General features: G+C 50.3%; 1 protein-coding gene across 4 annotated transcripts in view; it reads left to right on the top strand.

Annotated features, from left to right (window-relative positions):
• The window catches only part of GTF2I (general transcription factor IIi), a 1,434,650-nt gene that overhangs the window by 830,643 nt on the left and 579,739 nt on the right, over positions 1–24,268 (top strand). For all 4 annotated transcript variants that reach the window (XM_086954596.1, XM_086954597.1, XM_086954594.1 and 1 more), the window contains one exon: positions 23,350–23,533. In XM_086954596.1, the coding sequence (XP_086810722.1) occupies positions 23,350–23,533 (184 nt within the window). The remainder of the gene's footprint in view (positions 1–23,349; positions 23,534–24,268) is intronic.

The following is a 24,268-nucleotide window of genomic DNA, read 5'->3' as shown; positions in this document are numbered from 1 at the left end:
GTCCGGCGCTCCTCAGTACAGTTTACATCAAGCCCCAAACAAGCATCGCCGTTACCATTACCCCTTATGCTGCACGGTGGTCACGGTTTAGGAACAGCCTGCTCAGCAGGATGGGGATGATGTTGATTTAACCGCCCGGATCGGCGGGAGCCTCAAAGCAGATCTCTGGTGGATCTTGTTCTTTTTATTGTAGGAAGACTGGCCTCCAGGTATATGTTCCCCCACTTGTTGCCTTCATTTGAACTACTGGATGCTGGTTTTTAGACTCTGACAGTACACTGAAGCCTGCTAACCAGGCTCCAGTGCCAGTGTTCTTTCCCTTAACAAAATGTCCAATAGTATCCCATTTGGCAAGGACTTCAATCATTCAATCAATCAAGCATAATAAATGTAAAGCACAGTACACACCCGTGAGGGTCTCAAGGCACTGGAGGTGTGGTGGGATCCTGCTAGTGATCGAAGAGCCAGGTCTTGAGGAGTCTTCTGAAGGCCAGTAGGTTCTGGGTCTGCCGTAGGTTGGTGGGGAGATTGTTTCAGGTCTTGCCAGCGAGGTGGGAGAAAGATCTGCCGCCGGTGGTCGTTCTTCGGATGCGGGGGACTGTGGCGAGGGCGAGGTTGGCGGAGCAGAGCTGGCGGGTGGGGGTGTAGAAGTTGAGTCGAGAGTTGTGGTATGCTGGGCCGGTCGTGTGGGGCGCTTTGTGTGCGTGAATGAGGAGCTTGAAGGTTATCCTCTTGTTGACGTGGAGCCAGTGCAGGTCTCTCGTGTGGTGTGATGTGGCTGTGGCGGGGGATGTCTAGGATCAGCCGCGCTGACTCGTTCTGGATTCGTTGCAAGCGCCTCAGGAGCTTGGCTGACGTTGGAGAAGTGTGGCTCAGGGGTTAGAGGCGGCAGACCCGGAAGCTGAGATCGGCCCTGGACCAGGGTTATATTCCCCGCCTCAGCGGGTCTTGGGCTAAAAATTCCACGGACTTGATAATTCTCGCTTCGGTGCCTTCTCGACTCACGGGTTCACACTCTGCGACTCTGGGCAATAGCTTGCTTAATCTCCACAACGGCCCCTCGCGGCGGGATGCCTGGCCTTCACCTTGTGGATACCCTGCCGGGGTTATCTCACAGGGGAATACCAGGACGGGTTCCCTAAGCAAGCGCCGGGAAACCCACTGCGGGTAGCTGTGCGCTATATAAGCTCAAATACATTTACATTTACGTTCGAGCGTAGAGGGCGTTTGCGTAGTCCAGCCTGCTGGTGACGAGGGCCTAGGTGACTGATCTTCTTGTCTCTGTAGGGATCCCCTTGAAGATCCTGCGGAGTATTCAGAGGGTGTTGAAGCAGGATGAGGAGACGGCGTTGACCTGTTTAGTCATTGAGAGGGTAAAGTCGAGAATGACCCCTAGGTTGCGTGCGTGGTCGGTGGGTGTCGAGGCTGTTCCTAGAGTTGGAGGCCACTAGGAGTCATCTCAGGCTGAGGGGGTGGAGCCTAGAATTAGGACCTCCGTCTTGTCAGAGTTCAGCTTCAGATCCATTCGGCGACAGCCTTCATTCCTTGTGGGGGTTGGTCTTGGCGGTGTGAGGGTCTTTGGTGAGGGATATGATCAGCTGGGTGTCAGCATAGGAGATGATGTTGAGGTCATGCTGTCGGGCGACGTGGGCGAGGGGTGCCATGTAGATGTTGAGCAGCGTCTGGTTGAGGGAGGAGCCCTGGGGTACGCCTCAGATGGTGGCCGTGGAGCGGAAGGGGGGGGGGGGGAGGCAGACGCTCTGAGTTCTGCCAGAGAGGAAGGATGTTGTCCAGGCGAGGGCATTCTCTTGGATCCCAGCGTCGGGTAGGCGTGTATGTTGTGGAGGAAGCGGGTCAGTTTGTTGGCATGCTTCCAGCTTTCTGGGAAGGTTGCTGTCTCAAAGGAGGTATTGATTGTTTTCTGAAGATGGGGTGCGATGGCTGTGCTGGCTTTGTTGAAGATGTGGTGGGGGCATGCGTCCAGTGGTGATCGGAGTGGATGGTGTTCATGGTCTCACTGGTTTTCTCGTCATTGATGTTGGTCCAGGAGAGCAGGCGGTTGGTGCAGGTGGTGGTCGTGGGGGCGGTGGTTGTCTGCGGATCGTGGCGTTGAAGCAGTCGTGGATGTCGGTGATCTTGCGGTGGAAGAAGGTGGCCAGTGGAATCGCACAGGTCTTGCAAAGGCGGAATGTCGTTGGTTTTGGAGCTGGGGTTGGAGAGTTCCTTCACAATGTTGAAAAGCTCTTTGCTGTTGTGTGCGTTGTTATCCAGGAGTTTTTTGAAGGAGGCCCTCTTGGCGGTGCTGATGAGTTGATGGTGTTAGCAGGTGGCATCCTTGTGGGCTGAGTAGTTGTCCAGTGTTCGTTCGCGGCACCAGTTCTTCTCCAGTTTTCGGCAGGTTCGTTTGGAGGCCTGGTGGTCTTCGGTGAACCAGGTGGCTTTCTTGCTGGTGTGGTTTTTGGAGGGTGTCCTGAGCGGGGCAAGGGTGTTGGCGCAGTCGTCGATCCAATGTCTAAGGTTGCGGGCGGTAGTTTTGGGGTAAGCGGAGTCGGCAGATGGGTTCTGGGTGAAGGTGTTGGTTAGCTGATCTTCTGTGATCTTGCTCCAGCAGCGTCAGGCATTTGTTGGGTGCGGTGGTGTGTGGTGGGTTTCCTGAATGTGAAGTGTATGCAGTGGTGGTCATTCCAGTGGGTTTCGGTGGTATGGCTGAAGGAGACGTGGGGGTTTGCGGTGAAGATGGGGTCCAGCGTGTGGCCGGCGGAGTGGGTTGGTGTTGTCACGAGCTGTCTAAGTCCGAGGTTGGCGAGGTTGTCGATCAGGGCGGTGGAGTTGGTGTCGTTGTTGTTCTCTAGGTGGAAGTTCAGATCCCCAAGGAGAATGTTGTCTGTGGAGGCGAGGGCGTGTATGCTGATTAAGTCGGCGAAGGAGTAGTTGAACTGTGTTCAGGGTCCGGGGGGGGGGGTCTGTAGACGAGGGTTCCTCCGAGGGTGGTATTGGGGTCGGTGTGGATCTGGAAGTGCATGTGTTCGGCGGTGCGGAGGGTGTCGTCGGTGTTGGTTGAGACTCTGAGGGTGTTTCTGTGGACTATGGCGATTCCTCCTCCGATTCCGTTGGTGCGGTCCCTGTGGGTGATCTTGTAGTCTTCCGGGATGGCTATGGTGGGGGCTGAGGTAGGGTCCAGCCACGTCTACGTCAGGAAGGCAACGTCAGGGGAGGTAGAGTCGAGAAGGTCCCAGAGTTCGATGGCGTGTTTGAGGGCGGAGCGGGTGTTGAGGAGGATGCATCTGAGGTAGTTGGGTTCTTTTGTTGGAGGTTTGGCTGGCCGGATGCTGATGAAGCTACAGTTCCGGCAGGAGAAGGGTCCGTGGGTGCCCTTCGGGGAGGCCCAAAAGCAGGTGCGTTTTCGTCCAGGGTTGAGTATGTGGAGGGTGCTGGCATCGTAGCGGAGTCGGGCGTCGTGGCGTTCGCGGGGGCCAGGGGTTCTGGCGCTCTGCGCGGTACAGGTGCGGACGGGCGCAGACTAGCTTTGGCGCCCCAACTGCGCTCGTCCACAGCGTGGCCGCCATAGGTGGAGTGGTGGGAAGGGGGTGCAGCTGGGAGGCGGGAGCGGGGTGGCCAATGGGGGACGAGGGGGCGGGCCGCAGGGGACGTATCGGTGGAAACCTTGGGTGGGAGTGGGTTGCGAGAGAGAGCAGAGAACAGGAAGGCAGTGGGGACAGAAAACAATACTACAGATAGAGAGTGGCACAATAAACACAGCCAACAATTACAATGAGGAGGGGAACCAAAAAATAAAAAGAATCAAAAGAAGGACCAACGATTGGCAGATCCTAGCGGGTTTCGAACCTTGTGAGGAGCTGGCTGGGGGCACAGACGCCTAGCAGGTGGAGCTGCGCGGTGCGTGAAGCGATCTGCCAGGAGGCAGGGGGAAGATCGGACTTAAGCATCCTTGTAAGTGCCTAGTAAGTGGTACCCTTGATATATAGGTCATGGGTACTAACGAGAGTCCCTAAGGGCTTCAGCATGTCTTATGCTTCACTAAAAAAACTACTTGCAGACTGCCACTGCAGAATGCGTTAAAGGGTGCAGTCCCTTCTGAAAACACAACATTCCACACTGCCTGTGTGCAGTGCCCATACACTGCATATGCTATAGTAAGCCACCCCTACAGCAGGCCTTAATAGCATGTTAGGACATAGCTTTAAGTAGTTCTATTACTAGATATTGCAAGTGAACAGCCACAAAATGGTGTTGGATATCAAACACCTCGTATTAATGAATCCCCACTGATGCCAGTGTTGGATTTATTGAAACATGCACCCAGAAGTCACCTTCTGAACCCTTCTAGTCCTCTAGTGTGCTGGCTAACTGCTCCTGCCCTGCCTGCCACCACCGACGAGTGCTAGTAAATTAATATGTCAAGGCAGGTATTTGCAAAGAGCACACCGCCTTTTATATGCAAGCCTGTCTTCCCCCAGACCTGGGAGATGCCACCCCCCTGCTCTGAGGCCCATTTGGCACCAGAACAGATGGGAAATTAGCTATGCAACGAGGCGTGTTGTACCTCCAGGCAGATCGCACCCCTAAGTTGGGACACCTGCACTGAACACGAAAGAGAGAATTTCGCCATCTTTTGTGTGGTGTAATTGGCAACTCTGGGGCAGGGTGATGCCCACTCCTCACTGGAAGTAATTATCTAGAGGGTGTAGTAGCCCCAGGAGTAGGTAACCCATTGGATACTAACCCTCACTTCCCTTAAGCCCCTAAATTCAGTATTTAGGTGACTCCCTGACACCAGGAAGTAGACTCGACTACTGGGAAACAAAGAAAAAAAGGAGGACTGAAGAGTCAGAACTGAAAACGTGCACCAAATATTGGACACAACTCTGCCAGGCTGCTTGCCCTGCTACCATCGCCGGATCTACTTCACAAAATGCTGGACACCCTCCCCAAAACACTTGGAGAACTGCCCAGAACTCCCTTTGACTATCTGCAGGCACAGTAAAGCCTGTCCATTGTGTTGCTAGCCATCCCATTCATCTAAGGAGCTGTGCAACAGTAGATAGGTGTTCGTGCTCTAAGAGGTCAGGCCTGTCTCCCTGCCATGTTTGCAGATACCAGGTCCACCCGGAGCTGCCCAGGACCAATATCCTGGGCACTGAAGCAGTTGCAGCAACCAAGGCTTGTTGGTCGTCCTGTCCAGGCTCCAACAGCACAAAGGAAGACCTAGGGTCGAGGGACGTCTGGATCCATCAGTCAAGCACTGAGAGTGCTTTGCTTTGTTCGCCCTAAGTTGGCAGGGTATGCCCAGACATGGGTCCCTTGCTCACTTTACCACTAGATTCAAGCTAGCCTGGCTGATGAGGACTGTTAGCCCGAAACCAGTCCCGGGATGCTTGCTTCCAGTCCAGGGAAGACATGGCTTGGCAGTTCGGCTGGACTGTTCCCATGAGGTACTGGGTCAAGACTGATTTGCATATAGCTGTGTCTGAACTGGGGTGGCACAGTGAGCTAAAGAATGAAGATGGATTCTACCCAGATCTGTGACTGGGGTTGAGTGTCTAAAAAGTTTCAGCGTTCCGTCCATCATCTCCTTGTGTTTACTTAGTTCGCCCTAAGTTGGCAGGGTATGCCCAGACATGGGTCCCTTGCTCACTGTGCCACTGGATTAAAGCTAGCCTGGCTGATGAGGGCTGATAGCCCGAATCCGGTCCCGGGATGCTTGCTTCCAGTCCATGGAAGTCATGGCTTGGCAGTTCAGCTGGACTGTTCCCATGAGGCACAGGCTCAAGACTGATTTGCATATAGCTGTGTCTGAATTGGGGTGGCAAACAATGGATTCAACCCAGATCTGTGACTTGGGGTGAGTGTCTAAAGTTTTAGCGCTCCGTCTATCAGTTTCTTGTGTTTGCTAAGCACTGCTGAGAGTAGTCTTGCTGCCCTGATTCCTCTCATCAGGTCACCAAGAGAGACAGTGAGTCTCTGACCGACCACGACCCGATGCCTCAAAGCACCCCTGCACCCATGCCCCACAGCCCAAGGCAGGCGGTGGTGCCAACGGTATCCTGAGACACTCAAGAGCTGAGCACACCCTTGGGTTTGGCCAGACTGATCCCCCAGTCCTCTCCTGCACCCTCTTTCTGCAGGAACCGACAACTGCGAGAGTCTTAAACAGCGTGAAATTGCCTGACAAATCACCACTGTGCACGAGCCCCCAAGCCTGAGTTCAAGTGGACTGACATGCCCAAGACCCTCAAGACTTAAGCCCCCTCTGTAGGTTCAACCAGACTGGATCCCCAGTCCTTGCTTGCAGCCTCTTTTCAACAGGACCGTTACCTATTGATTTTAACTGGGCACCCAACGCTAAATATCACCATTGCACCCAGATGTCCCAAAGCCAATCGAGGTGACCTGTTGATGCTGCCTTGGATTTGCTGCATACTTACCTTAGGTCCAGAAGAACTGTCCTGTAAGTCATTGCTAAGTGGCCAAATGCAGTATATTTTTCCCTAGAAAAAAGAAAAATAGAATGGGGGTCTAAGGGGAATTAATTTACCGACCCTGACATCTCAATACCCCTATTCAATTATAGCAACAAAAGAAGAAGAGATGTCCGGTCTAGCGAGAAGAAAACTGTGTGTACTGTACTGGGTATTAAAGAAAACTAGGAATCATACATCAACCAGGAGAGGTAACACCAGGCTGAGAAACTCCCATCAGCCCACTCTTATGGCGGAGCATCATCATGTGGCATTTAGATGGTGAATCCATACCTCGCCCAATCCATCAGTTGATGGTGCAGAGATTGATATCAAAGGTAAACTCTAGCCAGAGTGTTTCTCAAGTGGTGCTAATGAGGTGCAGTGCTGTGAAAAATGTGAGTGAAAATATAAAAATGGCTACTAGGGCAAAAAATAAAGTTTAATCAGGATTGTCCTAGTGTCAAGATTAAAATGACGCCTGGTAGTCTGAAATCATAACTACACAATGGCGCTGTGCAGGGAGGTCAACATGTTTCAGCGAAACGGGAACTTCTGACCGGCTTTCATCAGGACCAAAAAGATGGAAAAGCTACTGCAATAGTGGAAAAGAGTTGTGTGACTGTGCATTTAGTAAAGTTCATTTCATCCTACCAGGGACTTGGATCTCCAATGTACTCTGGTGATAATGAATATGTTGTCCTTTCCTAAAAAAGAAAAAGAAAACATGCAAAAATACATAATATGGTTGCTTACATGTGTCCACGTGATCATAAAGAAACAGTACAGAAAACACACAAACGAAGGGGAAATCCACTTCGCTAGGCAGAAGTATATTTAATTTCTGTTCTCATCAATCTTTTCGATTTAAATAGATTATGAAATGTATTACTCACCCAGCATTATGTGGGAGATAGCCTCACCCCGCCCGGCAACCGTTCGGGAATATGAGGCCCGCTGTATTATGAGAAGAGTAAAATATGGACATGATCAATACATTTTGTTATTGTGCCCAGCATAATCGCTCTAATTTCTTTACATTTAAATAAACCCAGTTGTTTGAAAAAGTCACCCTTACAATGACCCCGGAGGCTGACTGGCTACAGGGATTGGCTGAAGGTGCAGAAAAATCTACACTATGGATGAGGGAGAGTTATCAAAGAACCCCTGTGGTGTTTGGAGCATTGCGCAAAACAAAAATATAAAGTAACACAAAAAAGGGAAAAATCCAGTATTGTCGAGGTATCCAGGTCCTTAATGATCAAGGACTAAGGAGAGCTCCTCTCCAAAAGTGAATAAAGGCCTTAGTTCTCCTTGCATAAACGTTTACCAAGTAAGAGCCCTGGACCTACCGATCCGTCTGTACCCCTCTCTGGCGTCCGAGAGGAAGTGGAGGTGATGGTAGGGCACGTCGTTGCGCTATTTATACTCGATTTGATTGGTTAATTGCATCAATTAATGCCTAATTGATCAACAAAATAGACTTGCGTCATGTCTATCAGTGCGAGTGAGCAATAGTAAAGCCGCTAATCCTACGGCGCATGCGTTGTAACCATCGCGCAGATAGAGCATGCGCATCAAAATTAGGAGTATTGTTTCTTTTATGCGCATGCGCAGTATCGCAATGCTCGCATAAACAATCGGTGCATGTGTTCTTTATAGTAAACCAGGATCTGACCGCACTCAGGCGAGATTATGAAAGTGCATTAAGCCTAAATTCGCGCACTGCTACTCTACATCAGACTCAGTATCTGATCTACGGCGCATGCGGAAATAGAGGTGTTTCACTTTTAATGGCCCGCTGTTAGTCTCGATAACCAGCTAATGCAATGCACCAAAACAGTTGTTAATAAGTGCTGAATTACAACTGATCCTAGGCTGCAAACCAAGGTTGAATCAGTCGTAGAATAATGTCACATAGCTAAATTAATGGAAAGGATTGTAAACTATTTGACCACCATTGCCAAGTTTATGTAATAATGGCCAGAATAGGTGTCCATACACCATAGAAAAAAGTGATGCATTTAACAAGATCTCTTACTATACCCAAAAAACTTTTTGAGATAGAACATTCATTTTTTTAAAAACAGGTTTTTTTTAAAAGAAATAAATGTTTTTTGTTCCAGTACCATTACTATGTGCACCTGCCCAGGAGGACATCAAAATACAGGTAGTGTCAGTTCTGCTTGTGAAAGATTTTTAGGAAAAATTCTCCAAACGCAGTCTAGAAGCATTATACCTCATGATGGGGTGTGCAAACTGAGAACATATGTTGAGGCCAGTATCTCGATGTATTCAACTATAGTGATATCCACCGAATATCATCGTTCAAGCCTTTCCTGTCGCAAAAATCCATTTCTGTTCTTTCGCAAACAAGAATCTGGACACATCGCTTATGTGTGATGGAATAAAGGGGTGTTCAAGGATCACCCATTTCATGCCTTTAGCTGTATGTTTCAAGGATAAAAATTGATTGGTCAGGCGAGTGGACTGTTTGTGACACCGGGTAGTGCTTTTGTGTTCACTAATCCGGAGTTTAATTTTACGGGTTGTATGACTAATGTACCTAAGTGAACAGGGACATGTTATCGTATAAATAACCCTCTCTGTGTTGCAATTCGTGTGTTTTTTGAGTAACCAGGGTCTTCCCATTCCGAGGTCCACTCTGTCTGTTTTGTAGGTCTGTGGACAAACGCTGCAAGAACCACAGGGATAGTGACCCTGGACTGGTGGGAGGTTCCAGAGTGTATTGGTATTGTCTATTGTTTGTACTCTCGGTCTCGTATGGACCAGGCTTTCACGTAAGCTCGGTGCTCTCTTAAAGGAGAACAAAGGTAGGGGTACGTTTGTATCTGCTACATTGAGGATGCCACAGTGCCTCCGTACTGTCTTTTGTATTTTATTGGAGAGGACACTAAATGTGCTTACAAAGGTGAGCCTGTCTAGTGGAGCCTTCTCAGGCCGCTTTTCCAGCAGGGCCTCTCGATTGTTATTGGATGCCCGTTTCCAAGCTTTTTTGACTAGATGTTTAGGATATTGTCGCTCTTGTAATTGCATGGATAGAGTTTTTGCATGTTTGTCAAACAATGCTTTAGAGGAACAATTTCTTCTTACCCGCAGGAATTGACCTACGGGGAGGTTTTCACGTAGTGCCCGTGGGTGTTGACTATTGAAAATAAGTAAAGAATTCCTCGCCATTGGTTGGTGTAGAGTTGCATTCAAGCCTACCTCCTTCTGGGAAAATAAGGATGTCCAAGAAGGGGAGATGGTCGCGGCTGAACTCAACAGTAAATTTCAAAAATTGGTTTTGTTCGTTAAGCCATTTGTGAAATCATCTGATCTCTGAGGGTGTACCTCGCCATACCAAAAAGATATAATCTATGTATCTCTTCCATAGCACCACCTGATGGAAGAACGGGTTGCTATGGTTCAGAACACAGTCCTGTTCAAACGAGTGAACATACAGGTTGGCGAGGCTAGGGGCAAAAATACTCCCCATAGATAGAAATTTGTAGGAGTGATACTATTCAGATCTCGTGAGGTAAGAAGTTGTCTGATTGTCTCAAGAGTCTCCTCCTGCGGAATGCAGGTATAGAGAGACTCTACGTCGAAACTGACCAGCAGGTCAGTCGCGGCGTTGAACTCTACCTCTGGGAGAAGTCTAAGAACGTCCACCGTATCGTGCAAGTAGGTAAGCATCTCCTTTACGAGAGGTCTGAGGAAGACATCTACAAAAGTGGACAAAGGTTCCAGTAGGGAGCCGATCCCTGAAATGATCGGGCGTCCGGGTGGAGGTCTAGTTGCCTTGTGTATTTTCGGTAGGCAATAGAAGCCGGGCATAACCGGGTTTGATGTTACCAAGAATCTTGCTTCTTGGGGTTTGATCCACCCTTCAGCACTGCCCTCATCTACTAGAGTTTTAATCTCTGTGAGGAGTCATGGGGTGGGATCACTGGGCAACAATCGATAAGCTTGAGTATTATTCAATTGTCTAAGACAACCAGAGAAAGAAATGCACTTACCAACTTGTCCAAAGATCAATCAATAATCATAAAACCAGCGGATAAGGGGGGTGCAACAGTGATTATGTATGCGGTTACATATCGAGAGGAATGTCTTAGACAATCTATTCACCACCGAAGAGAATGCGCAATGTCATCAGTTTTGCGCGTTGGAATTTCCAAGGTGGCACTCGCTCTGGGACGCTTTTCGTCGCAAGTGGAGTTGCGGTCTGTTGTATGCCTTTCCGCCTATACCACTTCTGCCCAGAGTGCTGAAGAAAATCAAGCGCGACCGGGCCCATGTCATCCTTGTGGCTCCGGACTGGGCACGAAGGTACTGGTATCCCGAGCTACTCAGTATGTCAGTCGATCCTCCGATTCGTCTGCCTCTTCAGGAGGACCTTCTGTCGCAGCAGCAGGGGACGGTCCTCCACCCGAACCTGTCCAGTCTCCACCTCCATGCTTGGAGATTGAGCGGCGACAGTTGAGGCCATTTGACTTGCCTCCTGAAGTCTGTACTGTGATTCTGGCAGCCAAGCGTCCCTCCACAGTCTGTATACGCCTGCAGGTGGAACAAATTTGTGGCACGGTGCACAGAAAAGGCTGTGGATCCTCTCTATGCCCCTCTTTCTGAGGTTCTCCTCTTCCTTCTTTCTCTTGCACAGCAGGGCTCTGCTCTGGGCACTATCAAGGGTTACCTTTCTGCCCTTTCCGCCTTCTTGAGGCTACCTGATCAGCCATCTTTTTTCAAGTCCCCCATTGTAAATAGGTTCTTGACGGGCATCACTCATATGTTCCCCCCCTGTTCCTTTCGTGATGCCTCAGTGGGACTTGAACCTTGTACTAACTTATCTGATGTGCGCTCCCTTCGAGCCACTTCACAACTGTCCTCTCAGTCTTCTTACCCTTAAGACTGCTTTCCTGGTTGCCATCACCTCTGACAGGAGAGTGAGTGAGCTCCAGGCTCTTTCTTCCAAACCTCCTTTCCTCTCTGTCCATCCGGACAAGGTTGTGTTGCGGACAAGACCCTCTTTCCTGCCCAAGGTAGTCACAGCCTTCCATATCGGGCAGTCCATCGCCTTGCCCACCTTCTTTCTGCCTCTGCATCCCTCTAAAGAGGAAGAGCGGCTCCACCGTCTGGACCCAAAATGTGCGCTTTCCTTCTATCTGGATCGCACACGCCAGTTCCGGGTGGATGACCAACTCTTGTTGGTTACTTGGGAGCTAAGAAGGGACGGTACGGGCGGTGCAGAAACGGACCATCTCTCGGTGGGTCATTTTGTGCATCAAGGCATGCTATTCCTTGGCTAAAAAGGACCCTCCTGTTGTGCTGAGGGCCACGGCAGCTACTACTGCCCTGGGTCGGGGAGTGCCCTTGCAGGACATTTGTCAGGCAGCTACTTGGGCCTCGCTGCACACGTTTGCGAGACACTACTGCCTGGACAGTCAAGTCCGGAGGGATGGCTTCTTTGGCTGTTCCGTCCTCCAGGACTTTCTGGTGTGATTATTAGTTCGCAGACCCACCACCGGGGTTGGTACTGCTAGGGTATCTATTCTAAGGTAAGGAATCTAATACTAACCTGTTTCTTTCAGATGAACAAGTTAATCTGAAAGAAACAGGTTAGTATTAGATTCCTTACCTTAGAATATCCCCAGGCGTCAGTCTGGATCCGGAAACTTTTGCGTAGCAGTACCCCTGCGCGTCGGTAGGCGTCGTCTGCAGGCGTCCCCTGCGGCTCCGCGTCCGTCGTCTGCGTCGTGCGCCGTGATGACGTCGCTGGAATATATAGACGCCGCCTCCGCGCGCTGACGTCAGTTCTTCTTTTTTCCGCGCCAGTTAGCGCAGATCCGAAGAGCAGTACTCCGGTCTTTGACCAAAGTTTTTGAATCTTTTTGATATCTTCTTACGGTGCCGGTAGGATGCCTGGTTTTAAGAACTGTGACGACTGTGAACGCACGATGTCGGTCACGGACCATCACCGACTCTGCCTCCGGTGCCTGGGCTCGACCACGACGTGGACGCCTGCGTCGATTGCCGGGACTTGACGAATAAAGCTAGACGGGAGCGGTCCCGCAAGCTGCTCGAGCTCCGGGTGTCGGCCCCGCGTCGAAAGCGGTCCCGGTCCGGCCGGAGGTCAAGGGAGCGATCGAGGGAGCGGTCGCGGAGCCGTCACGAGCGCTCCGGGTGTGGTCACCTTTCCTCTGGTTCCTCAGGTAGGAAGCACAAGAAGTCGGGGCGTCTTCATCGTACCCCCGACTCCCCCCCGACGCGGCCGGGGGTTCGGGTGGCCCCACCCCCGCGGCTCCGCGTGAGTCGCCGATGCGGCCTGCTCCATACCCTGCGGTCCCTGGGCAAGGCGCGTCGCCCGAGGAGATAGAGGCATTCCTCATGGCCATGAGGGCACTGTCTCCTCTGACGGGGCCTCCGGCGCCTGCGGGCCCTGTGGTCCCGTCCGAGGGCCCAAGCGGTTCGGGTGCTCCTGCCTCGACGCCGTCGGGTGCTCCGGCCCCGGCGCCGCCGACGGCACCTGCCCCGGTGCCACAGGGGCCTTCAGGGTCGACGCCGGCTGGTCAACCGGCCTCTCAGGCGCCGATTCCATCGGGGCAGCCCTTGGCGCCGCCTGGTCTCCAGCGCCGGCTCCGGCCGGCTACGGCGCCCCCATTCCCTCTCCGACTCCGGACGCGGAGTCGAACCGGCGTCGCCCGACGCCGAGTGCGATGCCGATGGGGCCTGTGGACCCCGGGGAGCCGGTCTACATTGTTGATTCCGAATATGGTGAAGATGTAGATTACGGAGAGGAGTGGGAGGGGTCTGAGGACCCTGTGACCCGCGAGTGTCAGTTCAATGTGGACTGGACGGGTGACTTGGGTGACGCCAGTGGTCTGGATGACTCCCCCAACCCTGGCTTTGTCTTGCCTCCTACCGTGGCTTCGGAGGAGGGGGCAGCTTATTCAGTGGTGTTGATGAGAGCTGCCAAGGCCTTAGACCTTGAGCTCCCCGTCGCGGCCGTGAGGACTAACATCCTCACTGAGGTCCTGAAACCGCAGTCTGCCCACAGGAGCCACTGCTGCCGTTCAACATGGCCTTAACTGACGTTCTTTTGGGCACGTGGTCCAGGCCCGCTTCAGGTTCGCCTGTTGATAGGAACGTGGCCAGACGCCACTGTCCGTGTACGGATGACCCCAATCTAAGAGGTACGACCAGTATGGTAAGAAGGTCTTCTCGTCCCTGAGTCTAGGACTGTGGTCTTGCAACACCGCATGCCTCTTAGGCCGCTACACCCACTCTCTGTGGGATACGGTCGCGGACCTGCTGCCTGAATGCCCGCCGGAGGGACAGGCTAAGCTCGGCAAGGCTATGATTGAAGGCTGAGACGCAGCAAGATACTCCATCAGGTGTGGTCTTGATACGACCGACTCCCTAGGCAGAGCGATGTCCACGACGGTGGCGATTCGTCGCCACGCCTGGCTGAGATCCGCCAACTTCTCAGCAGATGTCCAGAATGCATTGATGGACATGCCGTTTGATGGCAGTCGCCTGTTTGGCGACAAAGCGGACCACGCGCTGGAGCGCTTCAAGGACTCCAGGGTCACGGCCAAGTCCTTGGGTCTCTCGACCCAGCGCCAGCAAACGGGTTCGTTTCGCTCCTTTCGTGGCCAAGGAAAGGGTGGTCCCACACGTGCTGCCAGCCACGCGCCGCAACAGACTTATCAATGCGGTGGCGGCCGTGGAAACCGCCGTGGTGGCGGTCTGGGACAACGGCGGCGTCAGACCACACCTCCCCCCGCAGCATCTGCCACTAAATCCTCCTAGTCCGTGCTTTCAGGCCCATGTGACGCCGGTGGGTGGCAGGGTTCGCCATCACCTCTCCCACTGGGGCACAATAACATCGGACAGGTGGGTGCTGCAGCTTGTCCGAAGGGGCTACTCCCTCCACTTCGAGACCACTCCTCCAGCCATGCCACCGCAGAACCACCGTGTGTCGGGGGACCACTTGGCACTTCTGAGGGAGGAAGTTACGGCCCTCTTGGCCAAGTGGGCCATCGAGCGCGTTCCTGGGCCAGAAGTAGGACGTGGTTGCTATTCCCACTACTTTCTGGTACCCAAGAAGGACAAAGGGGGCCTACGTCCTATCTTGGACCTAAGGAACGTCAACTGCTTCCTCCAGAAGGAGAAGTTCAAGATGTTGACTTTAGCTCAGGTCTTGGCTGCTCTAGACCCGCAAGACTGGATAGTAGCGTTGGACTTGCAGGATGCGTATTTTCACATCCCCGTCCTGCCCGCCCGCCGGCGTTACCTGCGGTTCACGGTAGGCCACGAGCACTTTCATTTTATCGTGCTCCCCTTCGGCCTTACCAGCGCCCCAAGGGTGTTCACCAAGGTGATGGCGGTGGTCGCAGCCCATCTGCGCAGATTGGGGGTTTCAGTCTTCCCCTATCTAGACGACTAGTTGTTGAAGGCGGGCTCGCCCCAGACAGTCGTCCACCACCTTCAGATGATGGCAGACCTCCTGCACGAGCTGGGGTTCTCCATCAATGTGCCGAAATCACACCTGTGTCCCTCTCAAAAGCTCCTTTTCATCGGAGCGGTTCTCGACTCGGCGCAGTTTCGGGTCTATCCTCCAGAACGGCGAGTCCAGGATATACAGGCTTTGATTCCCATCTTTCAGCCGTTATCCCGGGTTTCGGTCTTGTTGACGCTGCAGCTGCTGGGGCTGATGACTTCCTGCATCCTTCTGGTGCATCACGCCCGGTGGCGGATGCGGGCTCTGCAGTGGGACCTGAAGTTTCAGTGGGCCCAGCATCAGGGCAACTTGTCCGACCATGTCTTGATCTCGGAGGGCACTGCAAGACAACTGCAGTGGTGGCTTATGGACCGCGATTGGGTCAGAGGCAGATCCCTCTCCCTTCCCCAACCGGAGCACGTTGTTGTGACGGACGCGTCCCTGCAGGGCTGGGGAGGCCACTTGGGAGAGGCAGAGATCAGAGGCATCTGGTCTCCGGCGGAGTCCCGGCTCCATATCAACCTGTTGGAGCTCCGGGCGATTCGTTTGGCACTGAAAGCATTCCTCCCCTTTGTCAATGGGAGTGTGGTGCAAGTGTTCACGGACAACACCACCGCCATGTGGTACTGCAACAAGCAGGGCGGGGTGGGGTCGTGGACCCTTTGCCAGGAGGCTCTGCGCCTCTGGCAATGGCTGGAACGCCAGGGCGTGACTCTGACGGTTCAACACCTGGCAGGTTCTCTGAACGCCAGGGCGGACAAACTCAGCCGTCGGTGCTCGATGGATCACGAATGGCGTCTGAACTCGGACGTGGCGCAAGGCCTCTTTCTGCAATGGGGAGAGCCTTGGTTAGATCTATTTGCCACAGCAGAGAACGCGCAATGTCATCAGTTCTGCGCGTTGGAGTTTCCAAGACGGCACTCGCACGGCGACGCCTTTCGGCACGAGTGGAGTTGCGGTCTGTTGTACGCCTTTCCGCCTATACCACTTCTGCCCAGAGTGCTGAAGAAGATCAGGCGCGACCGGGCCCAAGTCATCCTTGTGGCTCCGGACTGGGCTCGAAGGTACTGGTATCCCGAGCTACTCAGCATGTCAGTCGGTCCCCCGATCCGCCTGCCCCTTCAGGAGGACCTTCTGTCGCAGCAGCAGGGGACGGTCCTCCACCCGAACCTGTCCAGCCTCCACCTCCATGCGTGGAGATTGAGCGGCGACAGTTGAGGCCATTTGACTTGCCTCCTGAAGTCTGTGATGTGATTCTGGCAGCCAGGCGTTCCTCCACGAAATCGGTATACGCCTGCCGGTGGAACAAGTTTGTGGCATGGTGCACAGCAAAAGCTGTGAATCCTTTTTCTGCCCCTCTTTCTGAGGTTCTTCTCTTCTTTCTCTTGCCCAGCAGGGCTCTGCTCTGGGCACTATCAAAGGCTACCTTTCTGCCCTTTCGGCCTTTCTGAGGCTGCCTGATCAACCTTCTTTGTTCAAGTCCCCCATTGTAACGAGATTATTGAAGGGCATCACACACATATATCCACCTGTTCCGTTTGTGATGCCTCAGTGGGACTTGAACCTGGTTCTAACATTCTTGATGTGTGCTCCCTTTGAGCCCCTTCATTCCTGTCCTCTCCGTCTCCTGGCTTTAAAGACGGCTTTCCTGGTTGCCATCACCTCTGCCAGGAGAGTGAGTGAGCTTCAGGCTCTTTCTGTCAAACCTCCTTTCCTGTCCATTCAACCTGACAAGGTGGTTTTGAGAACTAGACCTTCTTTCCTGCCCAAAGTTGTCTCTGATTTTCACATCGGGCAGTCCATCACCCTCCCTTCCTTCTTCCCGCCTCCGCATCCTTCAAAGGATCAAGAGCGGCTCCATCGTCTGGACCCAAAACTTGCGCTTTCATTTTATATGGATCATACACGCCAGTTCCGGGTGGATGACCAACTGTTCGTTGGCTACGTGGGTGCGAAGAAGGGACGGGCGGTACATAAACGGACCATCTCTCGGTGGGTCGTTCTGTGCATCAAAGCGTGCTACTCTTTGGCTCGGAAGGAGCCTCCAGTTGGGCTGAGGGCCTATTCCACTCTGGCCACAGCGGCTACTACTGCCCTGGGCCGGGGGTTCCCCTTCCAGGACATTTGCCAGGCGGCTACGTGGGCCTCGCTGCACACCTTTGCGAGGCACTACTGCCTGGACAGTCAAGTCCGGAGGGATGGCTTCTTTGGCCGTTCTGTCCTCCAGGACTTTCTGGTGTAGGATTGTATTGGTTCGCAGACCCACCACCGGGGTTGGTATTGCTGGGGTATCTATTCTAAGGTAAGCAATCTAATACTAACCTGTTTCTTTCAGATGAACAAGTTACTTACCTTCGGTAACGATATTTCTGTAAGAAACAGTAGTTAGTATTAGCTTCCGTACCGCCCCACCCATCCTCCCTGTTCTGCGAACTGATACCTAGGGTTAAGGACATCCCTTTCAGGGCCCTAGTTTCAAATGGCACCAGTGTTGGTTCTCACATGGCTCTGCGTGTTCTGGCGCGGAAAAGCTGTGTACAAAGAACTGACGTCAGCGTGCGGAGGCGGCGTCTATATACTCCAGCGACGTCATCACGGCACACGACGCCGACGACTGACGCGGAGCCGCAGGGGACGCCTGCAGACGACGCCTACCGACGCGCAGGGGTACTGCTACGCAAAAGTTTCCGGATCCAGACTGACGCCTGGGGATATTCTAAGGTAAGGAATCTAATACTAACTACTGTTTCTTACAGATATATCGTTACCGAAGGGAAGTAACTTGTTCATTACTGCCTAGTTCCATATCCCCATACATCCTGCTCACAGAAAGTATCTAAGGTTAGTACTGGAAGGACAACACTACCAGTTCAAAGTCCCCCCATTCGGATTGACATCGGCACCAAGAGTATTCACGAAGTGCCTAGCAGTGGTAGCAGCACATTTCAGAAGACAACAAATACATGTCTTCCCTTATCTAGACGACTGGCTCTTAAAAGCCAAGTCATTCAATCAGTGTGTCCAACACAGACATCAGACAATTCAAACGTTGCACGACTTAGGGTTTACAATAAACTACACCAAGTCGCACCTGCAGCCTTCGCATGTACATCAGTATCTAGGAGCTACACTAAACACGTCGACAGCCCTAGCGTATCCCAGTCCAGCCAGGATACAAAGCATTCAAGCCTTAGTTGCCACTTTTCAACACCGATTCAGAAAAAGGGGGTGGTGATGGACAGAGCATCTGAATTAAGCAGAATACTCGTACCCAGTCAACAGATCAGGGCTTGATCCATCCCCGTTTTTTAGCTCACTGCACCATCCCAGTTAAGAACCTGGCTACATGCAAATTAGTCTGTCCCTGGCCCAGTGCATCATGGGAACAGGGCAGACCAAACTACCAAGCCAATTCTTTTACTGGAAAGGAAACAAGCTTTTCTTTTCAGACTAATTTGCATGTAGCCAGGTTCTGAGCTGGGATGGTGCAGTGAGCTAAAAAACGGTGATGGATCAAGCCCTGATCTTTGGACGGGGTAGGAGTGTTCTGCTTAATTCAGATACTCTGTCCATCACCACCCCCCTTTTCTGAATCGTTTTGTCCACCATAAGCGTTGAAGGGTATGCTCAGATGTGAGTCCCTTGCTCACTGCACCATCAGGATTCAAGCAAGCCGGGCCGAAGACGTCTGTAATGCCAGAAACCGGTCCCCTGAAGCTTGTTTCCTTTCCAGTAAAAGAATTGGCTTGGTAGTTTGGTTCGCCCTGTTCCCATGATGCACTGGGCCAGAGACAGACTAATTTGCATGTAGCCAGGTTCTGAGCTGGGATGGTGCAGTGAGCTAAAAAAAACGTGATGGATCAAGCCCTGATCTTTGGACTGGGCTTCTTTGGACTGGACTGCTTAATTCAGATACTCTGTCCATCACCACCCCCCTTTTCTGAATCGTTTTGTCCACCATAAGCGTGGAAGGGTATGCTCAGATGTGAGTCCCTTGCTCACTGCACCATCAGGATTCAAGCAAGCCGGGCCGTAGACGGCTGTAATGCCAGAAACCGGTCCCCGGAAGCTTGTTTCCTTTCCAGTAAAAGAATTGGCTTGGTAGTTTGGTCTGGCCTGTCCTAATTTGCATGTAGCCAGGTTCTGAGCTGGGATGGTGCAGTGAGCTAAAAAACGATGATGGATCAAGCCCTGATCTTTGGACTGGGTAGGAGTGTTCTGCTTAATTCAGATACTCTGTCCATCACCACCACCCCTTTTCTGAATCGTTTTGTCCACCATAAGCGTTGAAGGGTATGCTCAGATGTGAGTCCCTTGCTCACTGCACCATCAGGATTCAAGCAAGCCGGGCCGAAGACGGCTGTAATGCCAGAAACCGGTCCCCGGAAGCTTGTTTCCTTTCCAGTAAAAGAATTGGCTTGGTAGTTTGGTCTGCCCTGTTCCCATGATGCACTGGGCCAGGGACAGACTAATTTGCATGTATCCAGGTTCTGAGCTGGGATGGTGCAGTGAGCTAAAAAACGGTGATGGATCAGGCCCTGATCTTTGGACTGGGTAGGAGTGTTCTGCTTAATTCAGATACTCTGTCCATCACCACCCCCTTTTCTGAATCATTACTTTTCAACACCAGCAGTCTCTGCAAGCCAGGGTGTTCATGAGACTAATAGGCATGAAGGCATCTTCCATCTTCATAGTACCACACGCAAGATTGCAAATGCGTCCATTACAAGAGTGCCTAGCACAACAGTGGAACCAAGCTCACGGTCAACTAACAGACCTGGTGTTGGTAGACAGCCACACGCATCGCTCTCTGCAGTGGTGGAACACCAAAAACTTAACAAAGGGGCGGCCGTTCCTCGAGCCTGTTCCACAGGTAGTGCTCACAACAGAGCCCATCTCTTACATCACACAACTCAGGGTCAATGGACCAATCAACAAAAACTGTTCCATATCAACCATCTAGAGCTGCTAGCAATATTCTTAGCACTCAAGACTTTTCAACTTCAAGTACAAAACGAAGCTGTCCTAATCCGGACGGACAATATGACAGCATTGTACTATATACAAAAACAGGGGGGGGGGCACACTCTCTGCAACTGTCCCAACTTGCATAGAACATTTGGAGATGGGCCATTCCTCAAAACATACATCTGTTAGCGGAACACCTTCCAGGGGTTCACAATCAGATAGCAGATCTGTTAAGTCGGCAGTCACAACAGATTCACGAATGGGAACTACATCCACAAGTTCCTCAGCCATTCTTCCAAAGGTGGGGGCACCCACACATAGATCTGTTTGCCACACACGAAAATGCAAAATGCCCAACCTTCGTCGCCAGGTTTCCACACCCACTGTCCGAAGGCAATGCAATATGGATGAACTGGTCAGTCAGATTTGCGTACGCTTTTCCGCCTCTCCCACTCATACCATTAGTAGTGCGCAAGCTCAGATAAGTCTCTCACATTGATCCTGGTAGCTCCCACATGGGCACGCCAACCGTGGTTCACCACACTACTACATCTCTCTCTAGTTCCACATCAAAAGTTACACCTCACACCCTCCCTGTTAACACAGAACCATGGAGAAATCAGACACCCAGACCCAAACCAACTGAATTTGGCGATCTGGCTCCTGAAGTCTTAGAGTTTGGTTATCTAAACCTACCACCAGACTGTGTGAACATCATTAAAGAGGCTAGGAGACCAACTACCAGAGCGTGTTATGCCGCTAAATGGAAAAGATTTGCAATATATTGCAAAAATAATCACATCGATCCCCTGGATGCTTCCATCCAAAATATAATTTGTTACCTTTAACATCTACAAAGGTCTAATTTGGCATATTCTTCCATACGCCTGCACCTTGCAGCAATTACAGCCTATTTACAAAACAAGCAACATCTGTCTCTCTTCAGAGTACCTGCAATCAAAGCATTCATGGAAGGATGATTAAAAAGAATAATACCACCCTGATTGCCACCTTCTCCTGTGTGGTACCTGAATTTTGTCCTTACAAGACTCATTGGGCCCCCTTTCGAGCCTCTACATAAATGTGAACTGCAATTCCTAACATGGAAAACAGCTTTCCTTGTTGCCATTACCTCTCTCAGAAGAGTAAGTGAGATACAAGCTTTCACCTTACAAGAACCATTTTTTCAAATACCTCCTAACAAAGTGGTTCTTAGATCTAATCCAACATTTCTTCCAAAGGTCATCACTCCTTTTCACCTAAATCAATCCGTAGAGTTACCTGTGTTTTTCCAAAACCCAGACTTTGTAGCGGAAAGGACTTTACACACATTTTTGTATCTTTCTCTCCTCCACACAAAGGCAACCCCATCTCGAAAGGTGGGATTGCAAGGTGGATTGTAAAGTGTATACAAATATGCTATACTAAAGCTAAACGTACATTGACAGGTCCTCCTAGAGCACACTCCACTCGCAAACTAGGAGCCTCTATGGCTTTCTTAGGAAATATACCCCTAGAGGACATATGCAAGGCAGCAACCTGGTCTACACCACACACCTTCACGAAACACTATTGTGTTGATGTACAAGGCAAGCAGCAAGCTGCAGTAGGCCAGGCAGTCCTTAGAACTCTTTTAAACTATTGCAACGGATACAGGTGACCACTGCTAAGGGAGACACTGCTCCACAATCGATGCATAGTGTACAATCTGCAGCACATATGCCTCGAATGGAAAATGCTACTTACCAGTATGCATCTGTTCTTGGCATGTAGAGCTGCAGAGTTGTACATGCCCTCCCGCCTCCCCGGGACTTGTATCCGTTCCAGTTTTTCATCGTACTTAGATGCACACGCATGGACATCCTTTTTTTCTTTACTTCTACTAACTCCATCGTTTCCCATCAGGGCGAAAAACAATCAGTCAGTCAGTCAAAATTTCTTTATTCGATTAATTAAAATCATAAAAGAAGAATGAGCAATACACGGTAACATTTCATCATGACACATAGTAATACACATCGAAAAATTTATAGAAAACCCTAAAAACACATTATACAAGAATAAAATTGTACCATAATCTTAAAAAATGTAAAAATCAATAAGATATAGAAGGTAATAGTTAATCAGGGACAGAGTGCCTAGTGCTAAAACGATGCTTATTTATACGTGCACCAGCAACCAAAAAACTAGCAACATGAAATGCCACTTTTAAATTGGGTAAAAGTTGCAGGAATAGCATAGCTCGTTTTCCCTGTGTAAAACCCATATTGCACAGTATAGGCAGCAAGAATTTTTTTCTACTCTCTTTGTAATGACCACAGAACAGGATAAAGTGCGTCGTGTCTTGAATAGAAAAATGGTCACAATCACAAGGATCAGCATTTTCAGGTCTAGACCACTTTTTAAAGTTGCCCAAAATAAAAGGAATTAAATCAAGGCGAAATCTTGTTAGGAGGAAACAATGGTATGGTTTGAGTACCGAAAAAAGATCAGCCACGGTGGTTGTGTGCTGATGACGAGCTGAGCTCGTCATGAATATATGGCATCCAGGATTTTCCAGCGCAGGGGAAAAATAACCACAGCAGCCATGGTGTTAATCTATGTCCTGTGTAAAACAAAGCATTCTAGTAAAAACAATTTGTGCACATTTTATCTTGGAAAGTGCTGTTTTGAGCTGTGTAATAAACCTCTGTCATTTCACCACAGCCACTCACAAACCAGCAGTTTACTAAACACTTTTGTATTGAACATTATTTGCTGGATATACCCGGAATATGGGCGTGGGGTCGATTCCAGAAATTTTCATCGGGTGGGGTGGAGTGGGGAGGGGGGGAGGTTGCAACATCAAAAAAAAAATCAGCGGGGGGGAGGGGGCTCAGCCTACAAAAGTTTGAAGACCTCTGGTCTAAAGGTTAGAAAACTGCGGATAGACTATCCGCTAGAAAGAGCATTACTGAAGGTGAATAATTTGTTGAAGGGTTCCATAGGAGTGGGAAAGGAGCCTTAGAAAAAGGTTAGGGTATCTGTTTCATCTATTCCCCTTTTACCACGGATGGGAGATAACGGTGTAGATTTGTTCTGTAGAAGAGTAATGAAGTTTTGTGTTCGGATATAACCATTTTTGAAATGTCCTTTGTCTTCTGCGCGGTAACTGAATGCACATTTATTTAACAAAGTTGCAATCAAAAATTAACTCTGAGAGGGAATTGTGAGAATTGTCGTTAATGACGTGCCTGCCTCTCCTGCAAGAAGTTGTTTGAAAATTCATTGAACAGGTTTTTTTGTGATTGTAAATTATTACACCGTACTTTGTCAAATGAGCCCTGTAAGCATATAAAAGGAGTTCTAAAAATGTATCTAAATAGTTCCCACTTTAATGATATGTTTCTTTTCCAGCACAGGCATTGGGACTTTCAGAGCCAGTGAAGGTTCCCTACCCTGTATTTGAATCCAACCCTGACAATCTGTATGTAGAAGGTTTGCCTGAAGGAATACCTTTCCGAAGTCCCACATGGTTTGGAATTCCACGTTTGGAAAGAATTGTTCGTGGCAGTGCAAAAATCAAATTTGTTGTTAAGAAGTATGTTAAATACTTTACTGGCATTCAGTTTTTTCTGAATTATTTTGTTTGCTAAATGCATGAAACAAATTGTAGCCGACTTGTGTATCAGTGAATGAGAGCATGCGATCTTTTTTTCTCTTTATCTTATTTTTTTCTTCAAAAAATGGTTTTGCTGTGTACATGATATTTTGGCTGCCTGTACCCAGATGTCCTCAAGTAGTTGCATCCAAACATCTTGATATTTAAAAAAATAAGCATTATTTTTTGTGGGGGTGAAAAGGGGACTGGCTCATTTGTAATGTTCTCTCAGGTGGCCGACCCGAAATGACAGCACCACTTTCACGAGGTTGACCTTCTGATGACCCCTTCCCTTATGTTTGGCCCATCAATTGATTGCAGCAACAAAAAACTTAAGACTTGTTAAGGGCATGACTTGTAGGCAATCCAACACACCAGTGACTGTTGGACAGGTTCTGGCACAAGTTATATAAAACTGAAATCTTGATAAATGGTAATTTCTCTATGAAGGTCACAATTGCCTTCTCAGTTGGAGAAGAATGTTATGTTATGTTGTTTAATTCTCTATAGCGCATGAATCACCGGGGGGGCATCATGGCGCTTACCTAGCGAAATGAGGGTGAAGTCAGTCACATTAAATGGGTATATTAAAAAGGGAAAGTTTTCAGTTGTTTCCTAAAAACAATGTACGAAGTACATTTTCGCAGGGCAACCGGAAGCTGGTTCCAGTATTGC

This window comes from Lissotriton vulgaris, chromosome 2_1 (assembly GCF_964263255.1).
Source record: "Lissotriton vulgaris chromosome 2_1, aLisVul1.2, whole genome shotgun sequence".
NCBI lineage: Eukaryota > Metazoa > Chordata > Amphibia > Caudata > Salamandridae > Lissotriton > Lissotriton vulgaris.
Note: the sequence above shows the minus strand (reverse complement) of the source record. Positions and strands in the feature narration are given on the sequence as shown.